The 26164-nt window shown below is 52.8% G+C and overlaps 1 protein-coding gene across 2 annotated transcripts in view; it reads left to right on the forward strand.

Annotated features, from left to right (window-relative positions):
* ITGB5 (integrin subunit beta 5) overlaps positions 1-23082 on the forward strand; it is a 112269-nt gene extending 89187 nt beyond the window's left edge. For both annotated transcript variants that reach the window (XM_032629316.1, XM_032629317.1), the window contains 5 exons: positions 13615-13837; positions 17674-17777; positions 19984-20103; positions 21443-21609; positions 22385-23082. In XM_032629316.1, the coding sequence (XP_032485207.1) occupies positions 13615-13837; positions 17674-17777; positions 19984-20103; positions 21443-21609; positions 22385-22480 (710 nt within the window). In that variant the 3' untranslated portion in view covers positions 22481-23082. The remainder of the gene's footprint in view (positions 1-13614; positions 13838-17673; positions 17778-19983; positions 20104-21442; positions 21610-22384) is intronic.
* Positions 23083-26164: the final 3082 nt, after the last annotated feature.

The following is a 26164-nucleotide window of genomic DNA, read 5'->3' on the forward strand; positions in this document are numbered from 1 at the left end:
TCCATGTGCTGGTGCTCAGCATGCAGTCAACTTCCTCTACCTGGGGAGGGGTTTAGTTTCTGCAAAACAACTCAAGGATATGGCTCAGGATGTCATCTATAGCCCTTGAGGAGGAGCCAAGGGCCCTTGACTTTGTTTTATGGCTAAACAATTATTTTGTCTCGCTTGACCGCGTTCCTTTGTTCCTGCATTTTTTCACTTCTCTGATTAAATTTGCTCTTTGGAACTTGGGAAGCCTTGGGAGGTTAAAGCTTTTCTACAAACAAAGAGTTGGAGGACACAGGGCAGGGGGAAGGTCTGTCCCTGGAAGACCACACAGGGTCCTGCTCGGTTCCACTCTCTCCTGGACACCTTCCTGAGCTCTGCCCCTCAGCCCACAACCATCACCCCCAAAAGTCTTCATCAGATGGCCCACCGTCCTTAAGCTACAGGAATATACTCCCCAGGTTGGTATGTTATCTGAAATCACATCATTGGCCTTTAGGCAAACATTGTAATAATAATGATGATAATCCTAATAAATAGGATCTATTTTAACACACTCTTTTAGTATATTGAGATGTTTTTCCTTGGAAACACACTGAGGCTAATTGGTTAGTATTTTGTGCTCTTCATGAGCAAGCACAGAATTGTGGGATTATTTGCATCTTCTGCCTTTTCTGCCACCACCAGTCACACACAGTGGGTCGACTGTCTGTTACCTGCATTGGCTGTTTACATTGTGGGAAACTGAGGCCCAGAACCTGGACTTAAAGCACCTTGAGATTCTTGATTATAGATTCAGACGAGGAGAACCTTGTAAGTAAATAGTTTCCTCATCTCCACCAGATTTTACTCATTTGGATTAGCTTGAGACCCTTCCCAAATCTCTTCAATACCAGCTCAGCCCTTCCTGCCACCACTGAAGCATTTAGCCCACATTTTCCAAGTCTTACCTCATAAGTGCTCTTTTATTCTGGTCAAAAATTTTAGGAAACTTTTAGTCTCTGTTTTGCTAAGTGAGTTTCTCTGGGTTACATAAGGATAGATCAGACATAGCAGACCAGGCCGAAGGACACACGCAGAGCAAGAGACCAGCCGAAGTACCGTCCCTTCATGACTATTATTTGATGAAAGGCACAGAGTGTTCCTCTTAGTAGTCAGTGGGTGTCTGGCTGCTGTTATTGATTAGGCTGGACCCACTTTCCTTAAATGAGCCTTTGTTAGCCTCTTCTAATGTATAAAACACTCTTGGCATGCGTGATCTCATTTGGTGGTTGTTCCTCTACCAGGAGACTGAGGTGGCTGTTACTGATCAGCCGTGTGTGGTGGAGGCTGTGGCTGAGAAGACTGGCATGTTGGCCATGCTCCCCGCTGGTGGTTGGCCCAAAGCCTTGGCCTAAGAAAAGCTCACCTACCCTAACCCTCAGGGGATGCTCTTCTCTGGGCGGCTGCTTCCTGCCATCTCCTGGCTTGGCTGGGCTCCCGGCAGCCAAGCTTCAGCGTGGCCCACTCATGTGACATTCCAGACCAGCTGTGTCCATTGAGAGTTCTTCTTCAGGCTCTGAACAGTGGCCAACCGAGGGTGGGATATGGCAACTGTTAACCAGCTACAGCAACATGAGAGTTTTCCAGGTTGAAAATAGTAACCCTCTCATCCTGTTGCAGTGACCAGGGGAAAGGGGAGTGAGTTCATGTCTCCCCAGATGCTGTTGGCATTTCCCCAGAAGTGCCTGCCAGCATTCTTAGGGTCCTGTGAGGACTATGGTTCATCACACTCCTTTGAAACTGGAAAGGTGAGTTTATTAAGGAACTCAGGATTTTCCATCTTCCCTCCGTTGCCTTAATCTCCCTGTGATGGATAGAGTTGGGCCAGACACCAAGTCCTTCCCTTGGTGCCCTCGTGTGGAATGCAGTAGTAATTAGAGGGACGTGGCAGCTGGGCATCGGCATCGAGAAACCAGGTGCTAAGACCAGAAAGGCAAAGATATCCTTTGACAGAGCTCTGTTGCCTTTGACAGTGGAGTCTTGGCTTTCTAGCCAGAGCTATCATCTCAAAGTATTCTAGAGGTTTGGGGAAGCTTAGCTTAAAGCAGCATCACCTCATTTGCTTAGTAGTGGTCATATTTTGCTGATCAGATACAGAATGCAACATGCAGTTCAGCAGATGAAGGCAAAGGGTAAGGGGCTTGTCAGGGCATCACCTATCAGGAAGCACCTTCAGTTGAGCTTGTCAGGCCTGGTTCGTTGACACTAAGCCAAGGACAGAGGAGCAGCGAGCCCTGAGACTGAGGATACGTCATTGTTCGCATCTCTGAAGAGCGTTTTGCTGGAGAAATCTGAACAATATGCAAGAACACGATCGGGTGCAAAGCCTGTGACTTCTGTTCAACCGTGACCGTGGTTGCCACAGGAAAGAGAATTCCTAGTCTTTATTTCTCGTGTCATCCTCAGGTCTCTGGGATCCTTGGGCATTTGTTAAGAATTTGAAATCTCTCAAGAATCACACCTAAGTTTATAAGCATCAACAATACTTCACTCCTTTTCTAATTTCCAGCATCGGGCATCTTCCCCAGGACTTCAGGCTTGTCCTGATGTCATTCACAGCCTCCACCAGTCAACAACACGTTCTTAGCATCTACCGTGTGCCCGACACCATGCTGGGCGTTAGGCAAACAAAAATAAAACACCGTCTTTGATTTTGTATGGGTTTGCAAGCCAATGAGATGAGGCAAATGCATAAACAAATATATCCGTGTGATAAGTGATTGTATATCTATACTCTCCCTGTTAACCAAGTCTTCTGGTCAGGTTTAGAACATGCCAGGACTCTCCAGTCTTAAAAAAAAAAAAAAAAAAAAGAAAGAAAAGAACAGAAAAAGAGAAACCCTTACCCTCCCCGCCGCCCCCGCTGCAAGCTCCTCTTTCCTCCATATTCACAGCCGTATTCCTCAAAACATTTGTCTATACCCACTGACTTCATGTATCGCCTCCCAGGCAGCCTTCATCATAGTCCAATTTGGATTCAGGCCCATGATTCCACCAAAACCGGTCTTCCAGGTCCTGAATGGCTGTGTCCTGCTGCATCTTAGGCTTGTTCGGCTCTCATCTTACTTGACTGTTGAGTGACAGCTGACGTTATTGACCACGCCCACCTGGAAAAGCTCTCTCCCCACTGTCAGTCAAAACCGTAGGCTCTTTTTTTTTTCTTATTTTTTGCGGTACGCGAGCCTCTCACTGTCGTGGCCCCTCCCGCTGCGGAGCACAGGCTCCGGACGTGCAGGCTCAGCGGCCATGGCTCACGGGCCCAGCCGCTCCACGGCACGTGGGATCCTCCCGGACCGGGGCACAAACCCGTGTCCCCTGCATCGGCAGGCGGACTCCCAACCACTGCGCCACCAGGGAAGCCCCAAAACCGTAGGCTCTTTTGTGGGATCCTTCTCCTCTGGCAGTCCATTCAGTGCTGAGATTGTCCAAGGCACAGCTTAGACGTCTTCTCCCCCAGAGTCTCTCTCAGGAATCTCATTGTGCCCACACCTTCAGTTACCCTTGTGTTGCTCCCAGGCTCCCTTTAGCTCCACTTGGATGTCTTAAATGAACCTGGGTCTCAGGATGTCTCAGACTGATTTCATGATCTTCCTCTCAGCTGTCGTCCTCTCCTGATTTTCCTTGTCTCCACCTTTCATCCAGCTGTACGAGCCAGAAACCCAGGAATTATCCTTTTTCCTACCTTCTCCTCAACTCCTACGTTCCATCTGCCAGCCTTGGGGATGGATCTGTTGCACATTTTTAAACTCTAAAACACCCTAGGTCACCTTGAACATTTATCCTATGTGTTGTTTTAATTTTTATCACTGAGTCACGCCTGGATTATACTGGAGAGGCAGTACGCATAGTGGTTAGGAATATGGGTTCCAAACAAATGTAGTTCAAATCCCAGCTCTGACACCTGCCTGCTGTGTGACTTTGGATAAATTACTTGGCTTCTCTGTGCCTCGTTTTCCATATTTTAAAAAATTAGGATAATATTCGTACCAGCACGTAGGGCGATTGGGACTGCTAACGAGAAAATCCAAGTCAAGTGCTTAGAACAGTGCCTGTCCTGTTGTAAGTCTTGTCCACTCACCTCATATTTCTTTGAAATTCGTCTTCTCCCCATCTGTGCTACCACCATCCAAGTTCATCTGCTCCCCATGCTGTAGCCAAAGTAATTGTTTCAAAACAAAAATATGCTAAAGTTCAGCATGTTTGAGAGGCTTGGAGTGGTTTGAAATGACCAGAGCCTGGGATGCCTGGGGGCACAGGGGCAAGTGAAGAGATGTGAGAGGTAGGCCTCCTAACAGGCTTGTATGTTGGGCACAAAGTTTACATGTGGAAGCTGTGCTTTTGGCGGTGAGGAGCCGTTGAAGGATTTTAAGCAAAAGAGTGTCATCACGTAGTTTACATTTTAGGAAAATGATGGAGGAGGCCATGTGGACAGTAACTTGGGGAAGGGGCAGACCATAGCAGGAGTACTCAACCAGGAGAACGCTGCAGCATCCAGCTGAGGCTCTCATTTTCCCTCTAGTGATGGGAGTTTATTGTCAGGACGTTTGGGACTACAGGATAAATTCAAACTCCTCAATCTAGCCCTAAGGTCTTCTTTCCTCCACAGTCAACCTCCCTCCCTTTTTCCCTTCCTTCCTTCCCTCCCTTCCTTCTGTCTTTTTATATACGTACACACTTACAAACACACATGCATACAAACAGGCCCATGTCTACCCCCCGGGTACCCATTCTCGTCAAACTCTCCTTTTCAAATACTTCCCTTCCAAGCTGTGCACTCTATGTATTCATCCTCACAATTGAATGCATCCTGGTTTTTGCACCCAAAATGCCTTCTCTCCTCTACTATTCCGTAACCTGTAGCTTAAGCCAGAGTCTGTACCAGGCTCTCCAGATTTCTCCTGCTCTGACCGAGAACAGCAAATGTCAGCGGTGGAGGAATGGTAGAGCTCACGTAGTTACCGCCCTTACTTTACAGATAGGAAAATGGAGGCCAAGAGTGATTTAATGATCAGTGATTAAAAGAGCTAGCCTTGGGGATGGATCTGTTGCATATTTTTAAACTATAAAACACCCTGGGTCACCTTGGACATTTATCCTACGTGTTGTGTTAATTTTTATCACTTAGTCATGCCTAGATTATACTGGAGAGGCAGTACACATAGTGGTTAGGAATATGGGCTCCAGAGACAAACAAATGTGGTTCGAATCCCAGCCCTGACACCTGCCTGCTGTGCCTCTGAGGGTAATAATCGTACCACCACGTAGGGCGATTAGGACTACTAATGAGAAAATCCAAGTAAAGTGCTTAGAACAATGCCTGTCCTGTTGTAAGTGCTCCATCAAGTTTCTCTATTAAGAGATTTTAATGACTTGATTTCTCAGTGAAATTAGAAATTTCTTGAAAGCATACACTTCTTTATTCCACATTTACAAAGAATTCCCCCAATCCCATTAGGTAGACAAACCACCATCCCTCTTTGATCGATGAAGAAAGTGGACTGCTGTCCAGAGCCAGCAAGTAGCTAGGTCAGGCTGCACGGTAGCTCCCGTCCAGAAGACGCGTCCCCAGCCGAGGGCTTCCAAGTAGTGACAAGGGTGAGACCGAGTTGGTCTGAGGAGACTCTGTGAGAGCTGCCTTCCGGGGTTGGTGATGAGCGAGGAGAGCTGTGCTGTCTCTGAGAGGAGCAGCCCTTAGTTGGCAAGTTCTCTCGCCAGTAACTCATCCTTGGCAAGAACAGACTGTGTTTACAGGCTCGGGAAGCCTGTGGTGAGAAGGACACAACCTTTCAAGAGTGACTTCTCTCTTGACCCTGGAGGTTTATTTAGTTTCTGCTGAGGTGCCCAGAGTCAGGCTAAGATCCCTCATGAGGGAACTGGGTAGAAGTCCTGTGCATTTCCAGAATCTCTGTTCTCTACTTTTTCTGGCACCAAAGCCAGTGCATGGAAGGGAACACTGAGACAGTGGGAGGGGCGCGTTCCCACGGGGACCAGACCCGGGGACACTGAGAACACCCGGCCCTCACTTGCTTGTCAGCCAGGTACCAGAAAGAACGCCTCTTAGGAGGGATTTCCCCTTCCCAGTCCAAAGCCCCGACACAGAGGCCGGGCGCTCTAGAAGCGTTGTGTGTGCGTTTGGCCACAGGTCAGCCCGCCCTTGGCTGTGGTTCCCCATGGAGATTGTGTGAGTGCCCAGGACGTCTACGTTCACAGGCTCTCGGGGAACAGCTCCCAACCCCAACCTGATGCTAAGGCGGGCGGGGCCGTGTGCCTCCTCTGGCTCAGCAGCGTCTCGGGACCCCTGACACAGACACCGGTGGCTGGAGGCACAGAAAGCTCTGGTTGGTTTTCCTGCCCTTTTTAAGACGGCTGTTAGAGAGTTCCAGGAGCGGGGCCCAGGCTGTCACCCAGAGGTGTCCACGTCTCAGACAAGACCTGGCTTCCGAGGCAGGGAACTCACCCAAATGAGCAGAGGCTTTCCAGCCCACAGCGATTCCTTTTCTTTTTTCTCTTAACCACTTCCTGTTTACCCGCTGCCTGTCCTGAGAAGAGGGGAGAGAGGAGGGGAAGACGATGGGCAGACAGAGGGCTGTGGGAGGAGGGATGCTGGGGCTGTGGGAGGAGGGGGATGCTGGGGCTGTGGGAGGAGGGTGCTGGGGCTGTGGGAGGAGGGTGCTGGGGCTGTGGGAGGAGGGTGCTGGGGCTGTGGGAGGAGGGGGATGCTGGGACTGTGGGAGGAGGGGGTGTTGGGGCTGTGGGAAGAGGGGGATGCTGGGACTGTGGGAGGAGGGGGATGCTGGGGCTGTGGGAGGAGGGGCATGCTGGGGCTGTGGGAGGAGGATGATGCTGGGGCTGTGGGAGGAGGACGATGCTGGGGCTGTGGGAGGAGGACGATGCTGGGGCTGTGGGAGGAGGGGTGCTGGGGCTGTGGGAGGAGGGGGATGCTGGGGCTGTGGGAGGAGGGTGCTGGGGCTGTGGGAGGAGGATGCTGGGGCTGCGGGAGGAGGGTGCTGGGGCTGTGGGAGGAGGGGTGCCCATGGGGGAGCTTGGGGGAGGCAGAAACTGAGAGTACCTACTTGTGTGAGAGAGGGATGCAAATAGTGGGAAAGGGAGAGGGAGAGACAGGAGCAAGGGAGATGCCATTCCTGTCTCGGGGGCTGGGGAGCTGAGCGCAGCCCTGCCCTCCTCAGCCCTCTGCCAGCCTGAAAGGCCTCCTGGAGGCCGAGGGGAGGGGGCGGAAGCTGATCAGCAAGGGAAGTGCAGTGCATTCCTGAGTGGGATGGAAACTATTTTTGGACCAGCTGTGGAGAGACATTTGTACCCTGAGGGTCTGACGTCTCTGTGGTCATGACCCTTGCTCCTGACCGGGCCAGGATGGGGAGAAGACACCCACTTCTTGTTTCTGCCTCATCCCAGGCGGGCTCCTTCCTTCCTCCAGCCCCAGAGCCCTCACGCAGGTCCTCTGAGGTCACCCTAGGGCTGCCTTGGGCCTTTGCAGACCGGAGTCCAGCTTGGGGCCGAGGGCCACATAGGCCGTGCCTCAGACATCTAGCTGTCCCCTTCCTGCTGAGGGCTGGAGTGCCCCCCAAGCAGGGCCTCCAGTGCTGTTGGGTGTCAGCCTCCGTGCCAAGGCTCTGGGGTTGAGGGAGCAGCTTCACTAGGCCCTAGGTGTTCTCGCTTTGGGCTGGGCGTGGATTACATAACCTTATGGGAGCTTTTAACCCTGGAAGGCTTGTTTTTTGTTTTTTTTAATTTGGCTGAGCTGCTCGGCTTGCAGCATCTTGGTTCCGTGACCAGGGACTGAACCCAGGCCCCAGCAGTGAAAGTGCTGAGTCCTAACACCTGGACTGCCAGGGAACTCCCTAATCCTGGAAGTCTTTTATTCAAGCTCGCAGAAATTATTCCCTCTCCCATTCTCTGAGATTATCTACTCCAAGCTTCCGCTCCCCACACACTCCCATTATAACAGCGACAATGATGAAGCTAGCTAGCATTAACTGAGCACTTATTATATGCCAAACACTAAGCGCTTTATACAGGTTATGTGATTGAACTCATACAACAACCCTACGAGTGGGAACATCTTTAATAAGGCCCCATTTTAAAGTGAAGGAGCCGAGATGCAGCGGGGTTAAACATCACTTACTGCTGGTAAATGGATTCAGGAGGCCAACCCCGGGCTCTCTGACTTCGGAAGCCACATGTTAACCACCACACTCGACTGCCTCATTTTCCAAATGTTTCGCTGTATCCCTGCTCTGTTAGCCACCACCCATGTTCCATGGTAAACAGGCTCCCCTTCAGCCTCCACCTCATGAAAGAACGCCCACGCCTCCTTTTCCTGAGGACGAGGGGCGCTGGCCGCCTCCCACCCCTGTCAACCCGCCCCTCGCTCCTGCAGATCCTTGCTTTCTACCCCCTTGATCTTCCCCCCGTTTAGAGGTTGTGCCCTCCCACTGCATGATCCCCGACTTCTCAACCCTCTCTCCAGGTCACGCCTGCACGGCCCTGTGACCGCGGTCCAGTGCAACGGCCTCTGAGCTCCTTGCTGAGCTTCAGGGGCGGTCCGGTCGTGTGCTGGCTGCTGTGGGTAGGGGCCTGCCTGATTTGCATTAACACCAGTATTTCTGATGACACTCCCACGAGGAAGGCATTGCCCTCATTGACAGATGAGGAAATGATCGTCAGGTTTAGGGACTTGCCCAAGGTGACACTTGAATGTGGTTCCAGCACAGCCGCCAGCCTTTCACGCAGCTGATTGGGGTTAGCCTGAGCTCCTCCGGCCACAGTCCTCACCCCCCAGCTACTCACTCTCTCATTCTCTTTCTTTTTCTCTCTCTCTCGGGCCCCCACCCCACCAACCTCTTTCTGCTATGATCTCTTTGGGGTTTGTTCTTCCCTCGATCCCTCTACTTCCACCAAAATGTTCTCTCTTCTGTATCTTTCTCTTTAATCAGAAGGATGCTCGAATATCCCCTCTTCAAAATCCCCAGCCCCTTTCCCCGCCATCTCTTCCTTTCCCTGCACAACCAGATTCCTTGTGGGAGTTGCCGTGCTCGCTGTGGCCACCTCCTCACCTCTCTACCACTGGATCCTGCCCTCACCGCCCCACCGCACTGTAGGATTTGCCCTTCTTGACCTCTACAGAGCACTGGTACTGGGGCTTCCTCACGTGCCCCTCCCTCCTCTCTGGCAGCTCCTTCCCCTCCTGCTTCAGGGGCGTCCCTGCCTCTGAATAGCCAGTATTCTACTTGATCGGCTGGGGGTGGGGTGGGGGGGCTGCGTCTTGGCCCATGGCCCACACAAGCACCGTTTTGCTGATGGAAAGCTGCTGAATTCTGTAGAGCTGAGATTCTGTATAAATAGACACATTTACAACTTCCTGTCCATTTAGCTATCAGTCATTCTAACAAAGGTACTAATAATAGCTTGCACATGTAGCAATTCACAGCTTACAAAGTGCTTTCACATGCCCTTCAGTATCCCTGTCTATGGGTAATGAAAATATTTCTATGTCCGCACGGTATTAAACAGGCGTCATGAAGTTCAGCGCCCTTTGCCAGGGTGCGGGGGAAGCGTTATAAACGAGCTTTGTTTTGATGCAGAGTCCTTGCTTCCGCCCTCTCGGTGCTGTTAGCCAGGATCATGTTCCCATTCCTCTCCTGGTGATTGATGGGTTATTGAGCCTGGGGACGGGACCGAATGACCCTTGTCATTTTAATAACATGTTCCTACTAGGGCATTAGGAGAGGCCAAGGGCTGACCAGCGGATGTGGAAATCTCTGTACGTGCAGGTTGAGGGAAAGGCAGGTTGAGGCCCGCCCGAGTGCAGGGTCCGAGACCTTTGGATTAGGATAAATTGTGACCAGATTTATGAAGTTTATGACACTCTATATGGGTCACGCTTTCTCAGGGAGACTTGGAAACTTTAAACCGACATGGCAAGTGGTTGTACCTTGTGTGCCGGCTCCCACCAGTTGGTAGAACCTCCTTGGAGGGCAGTGTTGAGGAGGATTCTGAGGCCAAGCCCGGGCTCCCTGGCAGAGAATCCCCTGATTAGACGGCACGGTCTGCGTGGGAGTGAAGGAGGACGAGGCATGCGTCACCTCTCTGCCGTAGCTGCTTTCCATTGTCTTTGAGAGGCGATGAACCACCTGACAGACAAACTGGGGCCATCACGGGAGTGCCTGAGGACAGCACTCCAGTGGCTTCAGCCATTTCACCGAGCGTGGCTTCTCTCCTAGTTTGACTTGCTGGGACCTTGCGTTGGACTTGGCAAATGTTTGAGGCCAAAACGCCACGTGGATAAGGACTTTCCGAGGTCCCCCGGCCCTCAGCGGCTCCCACATGCTTGCCCACCCTCCTCCTGTGGGCCGGGGCGCTTCGTGCTCTCACTCACAGGTTCTTTGCACGGCGTTTCTTTCTTGCCACGTCCATGCCTCTCACGTGCTGTAGGAGGCTTTGAGGAACGGCTTAGGTCTTTGGCAGTGAGTCCCGTCCCTCTCCATGGAGCCATGGTGACCTTGGGTGAGTTGCCAGCTCCCACTCTCTCCTGCCCTTGACTCCTAACTCTGTAATTGCACCCCAGATCTAGGGGCACCCTCAACTGCTTTGACTGTGGGCTGGGTTTTGGAGCTCTCAGGTCTTCGTGATGTCAGATGTACCCAAGGCAGCTGGGTTTACTTGCCAGTTAACCATCATGGTGGGAAGTACAGAGCAGCTGGCACCTTTGCCAACCTCTCAGTGAGCAGCAGATCTTTTCACATTAGATGCCCAGTCACCATGGGGAGCAAGTTCTCCCTTCAACACATACACACACCCATACTTCACCCCAAATGAAATAATATACTACCTTCTCACCAAACCTTTGACACTTTGGAATGTTGTGCTAGGTTTTTATTTGGTTCATTTTATACTGCTGCCAAAAACAGAGAAGGAAGGGAAACAACACTCACCGTGTCAAGTAAAGCAGTCTCTCTGGCCTGAGTAGTGTCTTTGCTGTTTGTAAATATGGCACCAACCGTGCGTCTTACTTCCTCTATTTTTGCTTGACGGGATGGCATGATGTACAAGCCACTGGAGAGACCAGAGCTGTATTAAAAACCACTCCTCAGGTGCACTGATAACTGCAACTCACTTTGAAATGCATTTAAAAAAATATGGATTGATGGATGGATGGAGGGATTGGTAGATGTGTGATAAAGCAGCTGGCTGCATACTGATGGTGGAACGGGGGTGGTAAGTGGACGGATGTTCTCTGTACAGCCCTTTCAACTTGGCTGCAGGTTTGGAATTGTCATAATAAAATGTTGGGGGGAAAATCACCCTGACAGTGAACCATTTCAATTTAAAACAGCCTCTTGACCAATGTGGTCCTGAGGCCGAGAGTTAGGGAGTTGTGCAGTTTGGATCCATTTCATTTGGGAAGACTTCCTGTGGGGGGTGGTTTCCTGCTTGCCAGGGCTGTTCAGGGATTGGTGCAGAGGAAGGGTGTGCAGGCCTCCCTCCCTCGGGTGAGTTGTGCTGTCTGCTGCCCTTTCCCTCCCATGCCCCTACCCGCCCCCCACACCGTGTAACCCGTGAGCAGGGGTGCAGCTCTCTCCTGTGGCCCACACATCACACGCCAGCTTCCAGGCAGTTAAATTGTACTCCACAGCCTCCTCCTGGCTGGGGTCTGGCTTTCCTCACCTCTCCCAGAGGGCTGCCATATGCCTCGGCACTGGCTGTGAAGTGGAAGGGTGCTCTCGCCCAGCAAAGTATCTGCTGGGGCTCTGTATCCCTGGGCTGTAGAGAGGCTGCCCCGCATGCGCGGGAGGGAGGGGAGGTCTGGCGGCTCCAGATGGCCTCCCTGCCTCCTGCAGACTCTAGGCTCAACCGAGCAGACAGGTTGGGGAGGGGGACAGGAAGGAAGTGGGGGTGAAGAGGCTCTCTGGAGTTAGGTCCTGACATGAATTGTGGGTCGCACTCATTGGCGGTCTTAGAAGGTGCTGAGGTCCAACTACAAGGATAACTGACTCAGGAGCGGGAATAAAATGCAAGGCGCCCCTGTCTGATGCCATCCCCTGCCTGCCTGGTCTCCTGCTAGTATGTCAGTGGGTTCTCAGTAAATACAGATTCTTGGTGCTGTTGATTTAGCCTTAGCAAAACGGCATGAGAAAGGACAATATGCCGCAGTGATAGTATAAGGAAGGTTTTTAAAAATTAAGTGCCATCTGTAGCACTGCTTTCTGCCTCTGTTAGCAAAACATAGGGAATCCACTATCAGGCTCCTGGCCCCCTTGGAGGCTGGTGCTGTCCGTGCTTTTCGCTGTCCAGCGTGCACACGCGCGTGCCTGGTGCGCACACTTACTCAGTCCTCTGAGCCCAGCAGCTCCCCTGCCCTTGATGCCTGCAGAACCGGGAGGGGATGCCCAGCTCCTCCTCCCTTGCAGGCTGTGGAAAGGGTTCCTCCTGCAAGGGGGGAGCGGGGGCCCCTCAGCTGGTTCTCATCTGGATTAGGGCCTGCTCTGTCCTCTTCTCCTGAGAGGCCACGGATCCTGGAGTTCAGACCGTAGGCCCTGGAGCCACACTCCCCGGTTTGGGTCCCGGCTCTGCAGCTGCTAGCAGTCTGACCGTCAGCAAGCTGCTTCATCCTTCCGTGTGTCAGTTTCATCACTTGTGCGCGTGGGATGGTTGTAAGAATTCATCGAGTTCGTGCTGTAAAGCCTGACACGTGCGTAGCGAGTTCGGTGTTAGCCGCTGCCGTCCCCCGTACCTGCTCGTGAGTCATCCGGCTCTGGCCTGCGGCTCCAAGGCCAGAGCAAGAATCAGCGTCTCACTGAGACTGAGGGGCAACAACTGTGTTGGTTTCCTTCGTGGCTGTGTTAGGGTACCACAAATTTAGCGACTGAAAACAACTCAGATGTGTTCTCTTTTCTGGAGGTCAGAGTCTGAAATCGTTTCCTCTGGCTGAAGTCGAGGTGGCAGCAGGGCTGCCCGCGCTCCTCGGCCTGAGGCCCTCGCCTTTTCCGTCTTGCAGGGCTGCGCTTCTTGCATTCCGGGCTCCTCGAGGTCTCCTCCTCTATCTTCAGAGGTAGCAGCGCAGTATCTTGCTACTCCTGTCCGTTGCCACCTCCTTCTGTAGTCAGATCTCCCCGTGCCTTCCTCTCATATGGACCCTTGTGGTGGCACTTAGGGCCCCCCTGGATAATCCGGGAGAATCTCCCCCATCTTAAAATCCTTCACTTAATCACATTGCAGAGTCTCCTTTGCCATACGAGGTCACATTCACAGGTTCTGGGGCCATTAATCACGTAACATGGGAGACAGGAAGAAGCTCTCTGGTGTCCTGGGCCTGTGGCACGACTTGGCCAAGTTCTGGACTGACTTGGAGCAGCACTCAGGCCAGCCGGGCCATACGCACTGCCCGGGCGCCCTGCTATCACCCCGTGTCAGCACCAGGCCCTCTTTGTCTGCCCAGACGGCCTGCGAGGGCACAGTCGGCGTCTCATTCTGTTGGATCCCCAGTGTGTGGCACACGGCAGGCGCTGGGCGGTTGGTTGTGTGTCCGTGTAAGCAGGCAGGCGCTGATGTGCCATGTGTGTACTTTAGGCCATGGCGACTGTCACTGCGGAGAATGCAAGTGCCACGCAGGTTACATCGGGGACAACTGTAACTGCTCGACAGACATCAGTACGTGCCAGGCCAGGGATGGCCAGATCTGCAGTGACCGCGGGCACTGTGTCTGTGGGCAGTGCCAGTGCACGGAGCCAGGGGCCTTTGGGGAGACGTGTGAGAAGTGCCCGACCTGCCTGGATGCTTGCAGCACCAAGAGGTAAAGTGCCGCCCCTACACAGCCCTTCACCCCCCGCCCCGCCCTGCCCAACCCCAGCGTCTCCCCCAGACCAGGCCTGTCATCCGGCCCGTCAGCCCTCAGGGCTGGCCAGCCTCTCACCCCCCATCTCCTGCATCTTCCCCCCACAGACTTGCTGGGGATCGAAACTCTTACTAACATTAACTGGAATAGGGTCTTTGAAACACTGGTTGCATGGGGATTTTGTAAAAAAAACCGAAATCAAAACATAACAACAGCAACAAAAACTGTTACTCTGTTCCTAAACAAGTTTAGAAGTTATAGGATTACTGAGTTAAATGAAATTAAACTGAGTTTAGTACCAAAATTGCATCTTCTTGAGCCTTTAGTGTGTCAGAGTATTTTAAAAGGACATTCAGCATGCATCTTCCTTCCAAATGAATTTGACCTCCTGCCCCATTAACGTCTCCCAAACAATGTTTCACAGGCCCCCCCACATGGGAAATGCTGCTTTAAACAAAACATCATCAGAAGGTAAACTGGACAGGAGGGCACCCGACCTAGATAAGGCAAGCCAGGAACAAACTACAGTGGCTTTGGAATTTTCTGCTCCATTTGTACAGATAATGGAGCGGGCCTCTGCGCTGCTGCTGAATGCAGATTGTCCAGGCGCGGGTTCCAGGCCTCCACCGACCCAGCCATGGGGTTACAGTCCCCTGTTGACCTCCCCACGGCTCTGCCCTTCACACTCCGCCAGAGTGCGAATGAGGCGGAATTAAATTGGGGAGTTATGCCATCGGGAAAGCAAGAGTGACAGTTTCTCTTGAATTTTGCTAGAGAAACAGCTGTGCCATCATCATCCTTGTCCTAAGGGGCCAGGAGGGAGGGCGCAGATAATCAGAAACAAATAATAATACAGACGTTGTTTTTCTTTGGCTGGGAAACGCAACTGTGCAGGTTTTTTTGGCAGATTTCCCTTCCAAACCCCTGGCTCGGGCTCCTCATGAGACGAGTTCATGCTCCCTGAGCAGCCGTGGCTGCCGGTCAGTCTGCACTCAGAAACGTTCTGGGTGGCAGAACCCCTGGTTGGATGTTTGCCACAAATAATCCAGGCGTGGGTAATTGAAAGCTGGCCGCAGATGGAGAGACAAGATAGACAGGGCCAGATTTTATTCTGTGTAATTAGAGGGAAGCCATGCAGAGTAAGCGAGAAGAAACACAGATCTGCTTTAGACCTGCTAAGAGCAGAGAAACAACAGAAATCCAAATAGAAACATCCCAGGGGAAGGAGGAGGTTAGGATCCTGGATCTGGAGCCCAAATAGCTGTGGCTCTCTGAGCCTGGAATCATGGCCATTATCAACATCGAATGCCTGAGGGAGGTGCCCTACCCCCAGCTCTCCCACCAGCAGAACCCTTTTGAGTATGGGCTCCCAGACCTTGGGGCATATGAGGTTGATGGGGGCTGGTGCCAAGCTAGGACAATACACATGGAACCAATAAAGGCAGATCAAGCCTGTTTCTTTCCTTCTTCCGGAGCAGCAGGGCAATATAGGGTTGGCTTAGGTCAGTTAAAAGGCCTCTTGGGAAGACCACCTTAGCTTTAGACGTTTAAAGCATTCATTTCCAAGAAGACATAGACTTGGTGATTTGTTACCCATTAAGCAATACCAAAGGAGCAAGGAAAGAGATGCCGTAGGGGAACCTCACTCATCCTTTTTACTTGTCTCCGGGCCACACTGACACAGTCTCTTTCACAGCCTACTTGTCACTTTTTTTTTTTTTTTTTTTTTTTTAAACAAAGTACCTTTGATAGTGCCTTACTTCAGGCTGTTTTTCTACTTGCTGCTTTGCTGAGAGCCAACAGGTTTTGAATGCCTATGTCCTTTTTCTTCTGGGGTTTCAGAGCAGTCAATCTCCACTTTCTAGAACTAACCAAACACGCTCTTCACCATGGGTGAGTTCATATTCAGTTTCAGCTGATTTCAATTAACAGTCTCCCTGAGCAAAGTCTGTCTCAGCAACTTGTTTGTTTAAAGGCCAGACATTTTAATACGTGACTACAGTAGATCACAAGATTCAATCCAGTATGCGGAGCACGCAGGTTAAACTGATTTGTCCACATGGGTGATTAGGGAATGTTCCCTGGAAGCGGCCCTGTGGTTTCATGACAACGGGGCATGCAGATGGAGGGCTCAGTGAATCCTAGCGGAGACCGGAAGCAGCCGCCTTTCTTTGCAGTGTGTTAATCCACGGGTGGAGGAGGGGCAATGGCGTCAGCATGAATGACCGGAGCTGGAGCCACGCCCTCCTGGCGCCCAGCCAAGTCTCAGATGCCTGCCCGCTGGGGCTCTGGCCTCAGGAGAGGTGCAAAATTTACCTACTTGTTTAACTTCAGAATGTTTCCATGAAGTCATTACCAGGAGAGTGGGATTTTGTGGCCAATCCGAGGATAGTTGGATTCTTAAGCATATTAGGACCCTGGTAAGAAAGTCTTAACCTACTTTCCCTCCACAGTCTACTCACTTGCCCATTCCTCCTCGATGTTCAGAAAGTGGAGTAAGGACTCAGGGAGGGACCTGACAGAGAGGCAGGTACCTGGGTGCTGGAACCTGCTGTCACTGATTCCTCACTTACTTCACCTGTAAAATAGGGCAACTTGATGAAACGCTCCCAGCTCCCTTCAGGCCACAGTTTCTGCCCTGGAAACATAGTAACTGGTCTCTCCATCCTGCGGAATTTTTAAATGATACTAATAAAGGCAATGCATTGTGATGGTACAACCCTCCATATTTTTGCCAGGGAGATTTCCAGACACGCAGCACCTTTGGTCCCCACAGGCCTGTGGGGTAGGTTGGGCTGCTGTCCCCCCATGTGGCTGAGGCTCCCCTGCCCTCGGGTGCCAGGGCACAGAGGCAGGGAGGCAGTGGCCCTCCCAGCACACTTGGCTCTGGAGTCCTCACCCCATTTCCTGGGAAACCTCTCCTTTGGGGTCTCTCACCATCCTTGCCGGCCACCGAGCACCATCACTTCAGAAAGTTTCTGCACGTTCCCCATCAGCTGGTTGTTTTGTTCCAACCCACTTCTCCCTGGAGTTCAGTTCTCAGCATCTCATCTATGCTCCCCCATCCCCCAGTCCCCCATAGAGGTCAGAGACCCTCTCTCCCCTCCACAACAAGCTTTACGGACCCTTAGAGCTTAGCTCCCCTGCCAGGTGGGCTCTATGTGGGAGCAGGAAGGGGGCCAGGGCCTGAGAGTCTCCAGGACAGTGGTTCTCAGCCCTCACCTTTACTCAGAATCCCCAAGAGCCCAGGTCCAGCCCCAGAGGTTCGGATTCCATGGGTGTGGTTGGGCCCAGGCAGTGGTGGGCCCACCCAGAGAGTTTAATGTGCTGAGAGCCCTGCCTGGGTGATGGTCTCCTGGTGGGGATCCTGGGAATTGGGGCCATGGGAGGGTGAGGACCCCTCTCGAGGCCAGGAACACTTTTTTATCTTCAGAAACTTCTTGTTTGGGGCAGACTCCTCAGTGAGGCATTGGATGCACCAGAGTGCAGATGGATTTGCCTCCTGGTATCAGAATTTGAAAGGTTTCCAGCCTGCAACTTGACATGTGTACCAGACATGCTTCTAAACCCACATATGTTCCTCCAAGAACCCTTGGGCTTCCCTGCATGATAGCAGCAAGAAGGACAGAGAAGAAATGTTCCTTGAGGCCAAACATCTGAACATGGGAGAAGTTAAAGCCTTCAGGGGCTTGCAGGAGGGCTGGGACCCTGCACTCTTGGGACATGCACTCAGTTACATGTGTGGAGTTACTACCCAGCATCTAACACCCACATTTCTTGTCTCTTTTCCAAAGAGATTGTGTTGAGTGCTTGCTGCTTCACTCAGGGAGCTCAGTTGACAACCAGACCTGCCAGAACCTGTGCAAGGATGAGGTGATCACACGGGTGGACACCATCGGTGAGTGTGGGGAGCGGCCCTGGGCAGCCGGCCCCTTCTGGATCTTGGCAGACGTGTAGAGACTTTCTCCCTCGTGGGGACGATCTTCAGGGCTGCCTGGCAGACAGGAGGGTAGTTTTAACCTTGAGTTAGGAAGCAACCTCAGTGTCCTTGGCTAGTCCTTGCTGGCTCCCCAAGAGGACTTGGAGTACCTGTGTTAGGTCATAGGTTCTGGGCTCTCCAGGGTGTAAGACCTTCCTGTTCTTAAGTTTCTGTCCCATCTCTGAAGCCTAGTCCCTTCCTACATCTTCTCCCAGGCTTCCTGAGAAGTTGGTATATTAGTTAGAATAAGTACTGTTAGCTGCTACAACAAACAAACCCCAAACCTCAATGACTTAACAAAATACAAGTCAGTTTGTCACTCACTCGAAGTCCAGTGAAGATGTTCTTGGTTGACAAGGCCTCTCTGTGCTCCTTCAGGAGCCCAGGTACCCTCTAGATTGTGTTTCCACCCTCCCCCGGGTCCTCAGAATTCTCTCCATTGAATCTGCAAATGGGGAAAAATCATGGGGAGGTTTACATGGGTGGGGCCTGGAAGTGGTGCACACAACATCCCCCCCACCCAGAGCTCAGTCATCCAGCCACGTTTACTGCAAGGATGGCGGGAAGTGTCGTCCAGCTGTGCCCAGGAAGCTGGGAAACCATGTTTGGTGACCAGCTAGCCAGTCTCTGGCCTCAGCCCAGCGCAGCTCTCGCGATACTCTGCCCGCATTAGACGAGGCAGAGCTCACATTCTGTCCGAATGAACCCGGGATCGAGTGCTACCCTGGCTCTTCCTCATTCCTGCAGGTCTCCCCACTCCTTTTTCCTGCCTCCCTGATCTTGAGTGATGCTCTGGCCGAATCATGGCTCCTGAGGCTGCCAAGTCATGTATTCCGCCAACACATATTCATTGAGCACCTACTGTGTGCCACGGCTGTACCACAGCAGGGAGCCCCTGCCCCCCCCTCCCCAAATCCGGCCTCTCATGCCCGTTTTCCTGCCCTGCTTCTGTCTTGTGACCTGAGGTCTGGCTCACAGCAAGTTCTGCCTGCAGACCTGGGGCCGCTGCCCCCTGACTGGGCACCCACAGAAAGATGGCGATGCCTCCCCCAGCCCACTGACTACTTACTCGCTCTGGAGCAAGTGCAGCTATTCACACACAGCTGCCTCTCACTCTGCCCCTTTGTCATGAATCAGTTGCTTCACAGAGAAGATTCTGTCGTATTCACCAGTTATCCTTTTCCTTCCTTCCCCCAGGCTTTCTAATACCCATGCTCGCCCACACTCACCCAGACCAGGCTTAGGATTGGGGGCCGAGAGCAAAAGCCCAGGCCTCCGCGTCTGATAACCACTCAGAATTGTCTGGTTCTAGGTGGAGACTCCTTCGAGCAACAGGGTCACAAAGGGCAGAGCTAGAAAGCATTTCATGTCACAAAATAGCCCACAGTTGTCACTCAGGACCAGTGGGTCATTCCCTTACCACCCGCCTCTCTCTTGCTTCACGCCCTTCCCCGCTTCCTTTCCACCCTGGAAATCAGTCTAACCCCGTCCCGGGGGAGGCTTGGAATGCAGATGGTGCTTGGTGGGGCGGAGCTGGGGGGAGTGGGGTTGGCGATACCTTCCCCTCAGGTAACAGCCGCGTGGGGATGGCAGGTACTGAGGCAGCTTGAGGAAGGGGGCTTCTTACTATGAGGAGCGAGGCCAGCGGTGCGCACCGTGGGTGGGAGGTGCAGTCTCTCATCCACCCACCCTCCTTGCCGCGTGGGTCTTTTTGGTTTCTCATCTCAGGCAAGCGCCGCCGCCTCCTGGCCTCTGCAGCCAGCTCTCAGCCAGGTAGACTCAAGCCTGAACTCTCAGGCCTCCGCAGACAGCAGAATGGCCCTTTTCTTTACCCAGTTCCGTTGCCCAGTCCCGCCCCAGCAGTAGTGCCCCCTCTCCTTTCACCCCAGTGAGCCTGCGGAGGCCTCCCTCGCGTGGAAGGGAATTCACGTCCCCAGCGCAGCCTAACTTAGCGCTGGGCCTGCGTTCTTGATGTGAGAAATTCATTTTTAAGGTCCAGCCTTCCCTTTAAGCCTCTCTGCACCCCCTTTTCTCCTTTGTGGGGTCCTGGCTCCTCACCCGTCCCTTAGCCGCTCTGCATCACTCAGAGACACACTCAGGACATTTCTGCTTGGTTTTCTTCCAGTGAAAGATGACCAGGAGGCTGTGCTTTGTTTCTACAAAACTGCCAAGGATTGTGTGATGATGTTCACGTATGCAGAGCTCCCCGGTGGGAAGTCCAACTTGACAGTCCTCAGGGAGCCAGGTGGGTGAGGGCCACTTCCGTCTGCTCCCCCTGGGGGCTCGGTTTCTGATGCATCACCCGTTCTCTCCTCACCATCCTTTCCAAACTCCAGAGAGAGGAGCGATACAGTCCCATATAAAGATCAAGATCTAAGGTCGCCTCTACCTGACTGCTAGAGTTTAGAAGAAAGATGGTTGTATATATGGGGACCCATCACGGGGGCGGAGCTTGGGGGGGGCATGACTTGGGGGAATGGGAGTTATAGGAGGATAGTGCCCTGCCCTGGGGGAGTGTCTCATCTTGAAGGAGGGGACACAGGGGTGACAGTAAGCACAGAACACACTTAGCCTACATGGCTAATGGTGGTGCGAGCGTGCAGGGCAGGTCTGGACCATCAAGGCTGGGCGTCAGGAAGCATCTGGGTACACACAGCCCTAGCCGGGCTGCTGCTTCCCGGAGTGGAGTCCTAGAAGGGCAGATGGAGCGCTGGGTTGACATTCCTGCAGGTGCCATGCCTCGCTCCCTGGGCCCCTGAGGACGGCACGCTCTCATCTAACAGGGGCAATTCTGCCCCACGCTCTGGGCCCGGGGACCAGTGGCCCTTTTCCTTGGGGTAATGAGGGTTTCTAGTATGACCCCTTTCATTCTTCTCTGGTGGAGGTTGCCGGGGCAGAGATGGGCGGTGCAGAAAAAGATCTGCTCTCTTCCTTTCAAAACATTGCAAACTGTTTTTCCAAATGGGGCTAGACCACATAATGTGCCTTCCCTAGGCCAGAGGCAGAGGGAAGGATTGTGGTCCTAGCCCAGGATGCACGCCTGTAAGGATGAGGCTCTGTTTCCAAGCGCTGTCTTTGCGGTTCTTTGAAAATAAGCACATTTGCTCCAAAGGCTCCACACTAAGGGCTTACAAGTGTTGGCTGGCCCCCAGCCCAGCCCTTGTGGAAGCAGCTTCATGAAACCTCCTGCCGCCCAGTCTACTCCTGAAACTATTTACGGGAAAGCTGAGACCTGGTCCAGCGTCCTGCACGGGAGGTGGGGCCGGGCTGGGGCGTGGGTGCTTCAAGCTGGGGAGATGCAGCCGTACACACAGCATGTGGGAGAAAGTGGAACAGCCACCAAGGTTCTCCTAGACTTTGCCATTGACTTACTGTGTGGCCTTGGAACAGTGACCAGTTCTCTTTGAATCTTCCACTTTATGTGCATTGGAGAAACCTGCCTGCCACCCAGGTCTCTCAAAAGCAGTGTGGGGATCTCAGAGAATCCAGGGAAGGCCTTTGGGGAGAGCTGACGGGCCTAAGGTCGGGGGGTAGGGGCACGGTGATGGCGGTAGCTTTGCTCATCATGCCCTGGTCCCCTCCAGAGTGTGGAACTGCCCCCAATGCCATGACCATCCTCCTGGCTGTGGTCGGCAGCATCATCCTGATTGGGCTTGCGCTCCTGGCCATCTGGAAGCTGCTTGTCACCATCCACGACCGGAGAGAGTTTGCAAAGTTCCAGAGTGAGCGATCCAGGGCCCGCTATGAAATGGTAAGCCAGTGGGAAGTTGGAAGTAGGAAAAATGTCAAGCTTAGCGGTCCAGCTGAGTTCAAGCAGAGGCCCACTAACGTCTTCGGGATTCAGAACAAAGAAGCGAGGACTTTCCCGGTGGTGCGGCGGTTAAGACTCTGCGCTTCCACTGCAGGGGGCTCGGGTTCGATCCCTGGTCGGGGAACTAAGATCCCACATGCTGCGCCGTGCAGCCAAAAAGTTAAAAAGAACAAAACAAAACAAAAAACACGAAGAGGCGAAACCTGAGAGGTGGTGTGTGCCCAGTTCTGGATGCCCTGCACGGAGCCCCGCAGCAGGCCCCGGTCGGGAGGCTCACCGGCAGAGGCACTCGCCACAGCCTCGGCAGGGAGGCTGTGTCCAGCGGTCCAGGAGAGGGTCCCACGTGCTCACAGTCTATCGCAGTGTCCGTGTGTGTCTTATCTCCCCAAGCAGACTGCACGTTCCTGAAGGACTGAGCAAGCGGGAGCACCCCCTGAATCCCCAGTGAGTGTGTTAAACCTGCAAGGGACTTCAGAGACCATCTAACAGACACGGCCGCTTGTTTCAGAGATGGAGAGAGAAAGCTCAGGGAGGGGCGGGACCGTCCCAGGCCGGCTTAGAGGAGCCAGTCTTGCAGCAAAAGGCTGTTGCCTTCACCCGAGGGCGGGGCCCACTGCCTTCCTGGGTGACTGACCCTAGAAGGGCCTCCAACCCTGTGTGTGCGTGAATGAACGAATGAACTAACACACGTCCTCTTACCTCCTGTGTTCTCTAGGCTTCAAACCCTCTGTACAGAAAGCCCATCTCCACACACACCGTGGATTTCACCTTCAACAAGTTCAACAAATCCTACAATGGCACAGTGGACTGATGGCTCCTTCCCCTCAGAGGGCTGGAGGGGCAAGCGGTCAAGCCGGAGACGGACACGCTTTGGACAGCTGCTCGGCTTGAGCACGGTTCCCTGCACGGCCAAGCGCAGAGACCTTCCGGTGAGCCTGGGCGAGGAGCCCACACAGGAAGGTGCCCGGCCGTGCCACCTGGCCACCCCTCCAAGCCCGGCGACAGTGCTTTAGGCTTTCCTCAGCACCTCCAGCTTGTCGTCCCAATGAACTGCTGAGATGCGGGCCGCGTCTCCCTTCCGGGAGGGCTGGGCCTCCAGGCTGGCCAGATGAGAAGGCTCTTGGGAGTGTCAGAGTGAGTAAAACCCACACAGTCTGGCTTCGCCCCTGTTGATCTTTTTTAAATGAAATAAAGTGACCGTGCATCTATGGTATAGTTCCGATTCCTGAGAATTACCTACCTGGTGTCTCTGCCTTGCACGTGGGTGTTGGTGATGGGATTACTGAGACGCCTGTTGAAGGCACATAGTTTGCAGATGTCAACTTTCTTCCCCTGTCTGTGTTTGTTTAGTACTTTTGTAACAAAAAGGAAAGAGATTTTTTGGGATTGAAAGTAAAGATTAAAACCAAAAGATTTTGTGTTTGCCTGACACTCTTTACGACGTGCACGTTCCTTCCTGAAGTGGATGGTGCCCCAGTGGGGATTGAAATGGCTGAGTACTCACTCAGGGGACGCCACACAAGCCAGTCCAATACTCCGGACCAGGGCTCATCACACGGGGCTCTGTGCGGTACCCAGGGGGTTACGCGGGGTGGCCCTAGGTAAGCAGGTGTCTTTGGAGCCTCTGAGCTTTTACTTAAAGAAAAAGTTTAGGCTAGAAACCGTGAAGACCACCCCTCTGGCCTCCCTGCCCTGTTCCCAGGTGCTAAGGGTCAAGCTGTGGCTTCCACACACAGTCCCTTCTTGCACATGATTATTGACAACAGTTTCCTTCCAGTGCCCTCCCCAGCCAGAGTCCTGTGCCCCAAAGCACAAAACCCATTTCAGCTGTCCCTCCCTGCAGGGCCCTTAAGTCCCCTCTGTTCTCGTATCTGAGTCAACAGTTATCTGGGAATAGGAATCCCTCGTTTGTAGAAGAGGGAACAGATTGTTAGAGAGGGGCAGTGGCTTTCCCACATGTCACAAGGCTAACTAATGACAAGCTGGTACAAAGAGCCAGGGCTCAGGTGCAGCGCCGGCCTCCTGCTACCTGCTCCTTTCTGTAAAGTCTCTTTCACTAATCACTTTGCTGCTGCTGGCATCACTTCAAGGCTGTTGGGCTTTCATCCCAGATTCATCTGTTCTCTGCTTGGACCAAGTTCCCTTTGCTTCATTTTGGCAAACACTAAGACAAATGCCTGTCAGTAAACAGACTACTACCTGCAGCAAATATGAACAGATTCCGTGTTTCCTTTGTCCTGTGTAATTAGGATGAAACAGAGACCTTGTGACTTGGTGAAGCTGCCTTAAATCCTTTTTGGAGTAAAGCCAAATGTAGATAAATATACAAAATAGACACATGGTGGTTTTGAGACTTTCCTAAACTGAGAAAAATAAGATTTCGGAAGAAACTTTGGGTTTCTCTTTTGTTTGATTGCGGGTTTCCTGGTGACACATCATTTACTTGCTCGAAGTCTCATTTTCCATCAGGCAGCTCTGTAAGGGCACAGCGTTCTTGAGCTACGGACAGAAAGGATGAGTTGCTCCAGGCTTCCCCCGGATGTGGAAGTTAGGGCTGTTTCCTCGGTGACACCAGATGGCTGTTGATGGAGCTGTCGCTGACAATGCTCTGCTGCCCCCTGCTGGAAGCTCTGGGAACAGCTGTTCGGAGACCTGACTCCTGAGATTCTGACCCAGGGTGTGGTTCCCTTACTTCTTTCCTCTGGTGATTTGGCCATGCCCTCACCGCCCCCCCCCCCCCGCCCCCGTTAACACAGGTAACAGAGCAGGTGGGTTGCAAAGCTCTCTCAAACCGAGTGCTGATAGGCATTTTCTTTCGTTGCTGGGCTGTGGAAGCACACAGGTGGGAGTGACCTCCTCCTTGTGTGGCCGCAGGGACCCCTACAAGGAGCACCTGTTGGTCTCTGGAAAATTCTTTCCTCGTATCTGTTTGGAAAGATGATCAGTAATGTGCTTGTTTGTTGGAAAGGAAGAGTGGGGAGGGACTATTTACCTTTAAAATCAATCTATGTTGATTTAGTACAGATTTCCAAATGGTACTTATTTTTATTGATTGATTTTAACAATTTACTTTTCTAATGCAAAAGTACATGGAAAAGGTGGAAAATAAAGAGGTCATAAAGAAATAAAAACACAGAGGTAACGACTCTTGCCCTTTTTGGGGACTACGTCTTGGTCTTTTTTTTCTATGCATATGTGTGTAATTTTAACCAAATCAGGATTATGCTGTCACTCTTTTTTTTTTTTTTTTTTTGCGGTATGCAGGCCTCTCACTGTTGTGGCCTCTCACTGTTGTGGCCTCTCCCGTTGCGGAACGCAGGCTCAGCGGCCACGGCTCACGGGCCCAGCCGCTCCACGGCACGTGGGATCTTCCCGGACCGGGTCATGAACCCGTATCCCCTGCATCTAGCAGGCAGACTCTCAACCACTGCATCACCAGGGAAGCCCTATGCTGTCACTCTTTTAAAGAGAACTGGGGATTCTCATTCCACTTGGTTGACTAGTAATTAGACAAACTAAAGTAACTAACAGCTGCCTCTTCTCGGAAGACGTGTTTTTTTAATTTGCTTAATTAGGGTCAAAGCTGGAGTTGATTATCATGAAACTCTTGGGATGAATTTCAGGTAACAGAAAACAGATGGGAAGATCAGCGGGGAGGAGAGAAGGTCCTTTTCTCTGTTCACGTGACGTCTCTTAACTGAAAAGCTCCTCCCTCACTGGAGGGCTCTCGGCAGGCGTGTGGGGCTCCTGTTGCTTCTGAGCAGGGTAGCCTGGTGGACTCGGCTTCCGCAGCCCTTTTGCGCCTGGCTGGGACTGGGCAGTGGAGCAGAGGAGGAGGGCAGCAGCATGGAGGAAACTCAGGAGGAGGTAAGAGCCTCTGAGGCATCCCTTGCGGACGTGTGGGACCCGCTTGGGAGATTGTCCATCTGTGGCTGTCAGCATGCTTGCGAATGTGGCGCGCCCGTCCCTCTCGTCCAGGTGGGGGGCTGACGAGGCTTGGCTAGGTCTCTCCCTCCCCCCCAGCTTCTGTCCTCACCCAGCTGAGGGGTTGCAGACTTCTCAGGCAGGACGGGGCGCCGTTCTGACCCTCGGGAGAGGATGCAAGTGGAGGCAGGAGAATGAGAGAGACGTTTGAGCAGGTAGTGGTGCTGAGAAGGGAGAGCTCGTTCTTCTCAGCCTGCATGGCTCCTTCTGCCGGTCTTGCGGCTTTGCGAGGGGTGGTCACTGCCCGGCCGGCCCCGGCTGACAGCCGCCTCCAGGATGGGTTGGGATGTGTCACAGTGAGATAGACGGTCTTCGTATCCAGCTGGTTTCTCCGGAGTTCAGTGCTGGGACGTTCCTTGCTTCCTTTTGTCATAGCATGGGACTTGTATCATCTGGCCTGTTTTGGTTTCTTGATTGTCAGGAGGCTGGGAACTAAACGCCAAGAAATGGAACCTACCTCCAGTTCTTACTGGGATCCCCATCCTCTCCACTGAATCCCGCCCCCGCCGCT

This window comes from Phocoena sinus, chromosome 4 (assembly GCF_008692025.1).
Source record: "Phocoena sinus isolate mPhoSin1 chromosome 4, mPhoSin1.pri, whole genome shotgun sequence".
In the NCBI taxonomy this organism is placed as follows: domain Eukaryota; kingdom Metazoa; phylum Chordata; class Mammalia; order Artiodactyla; family Phocoenidae; genus Phocoena; species Phocoena sinus.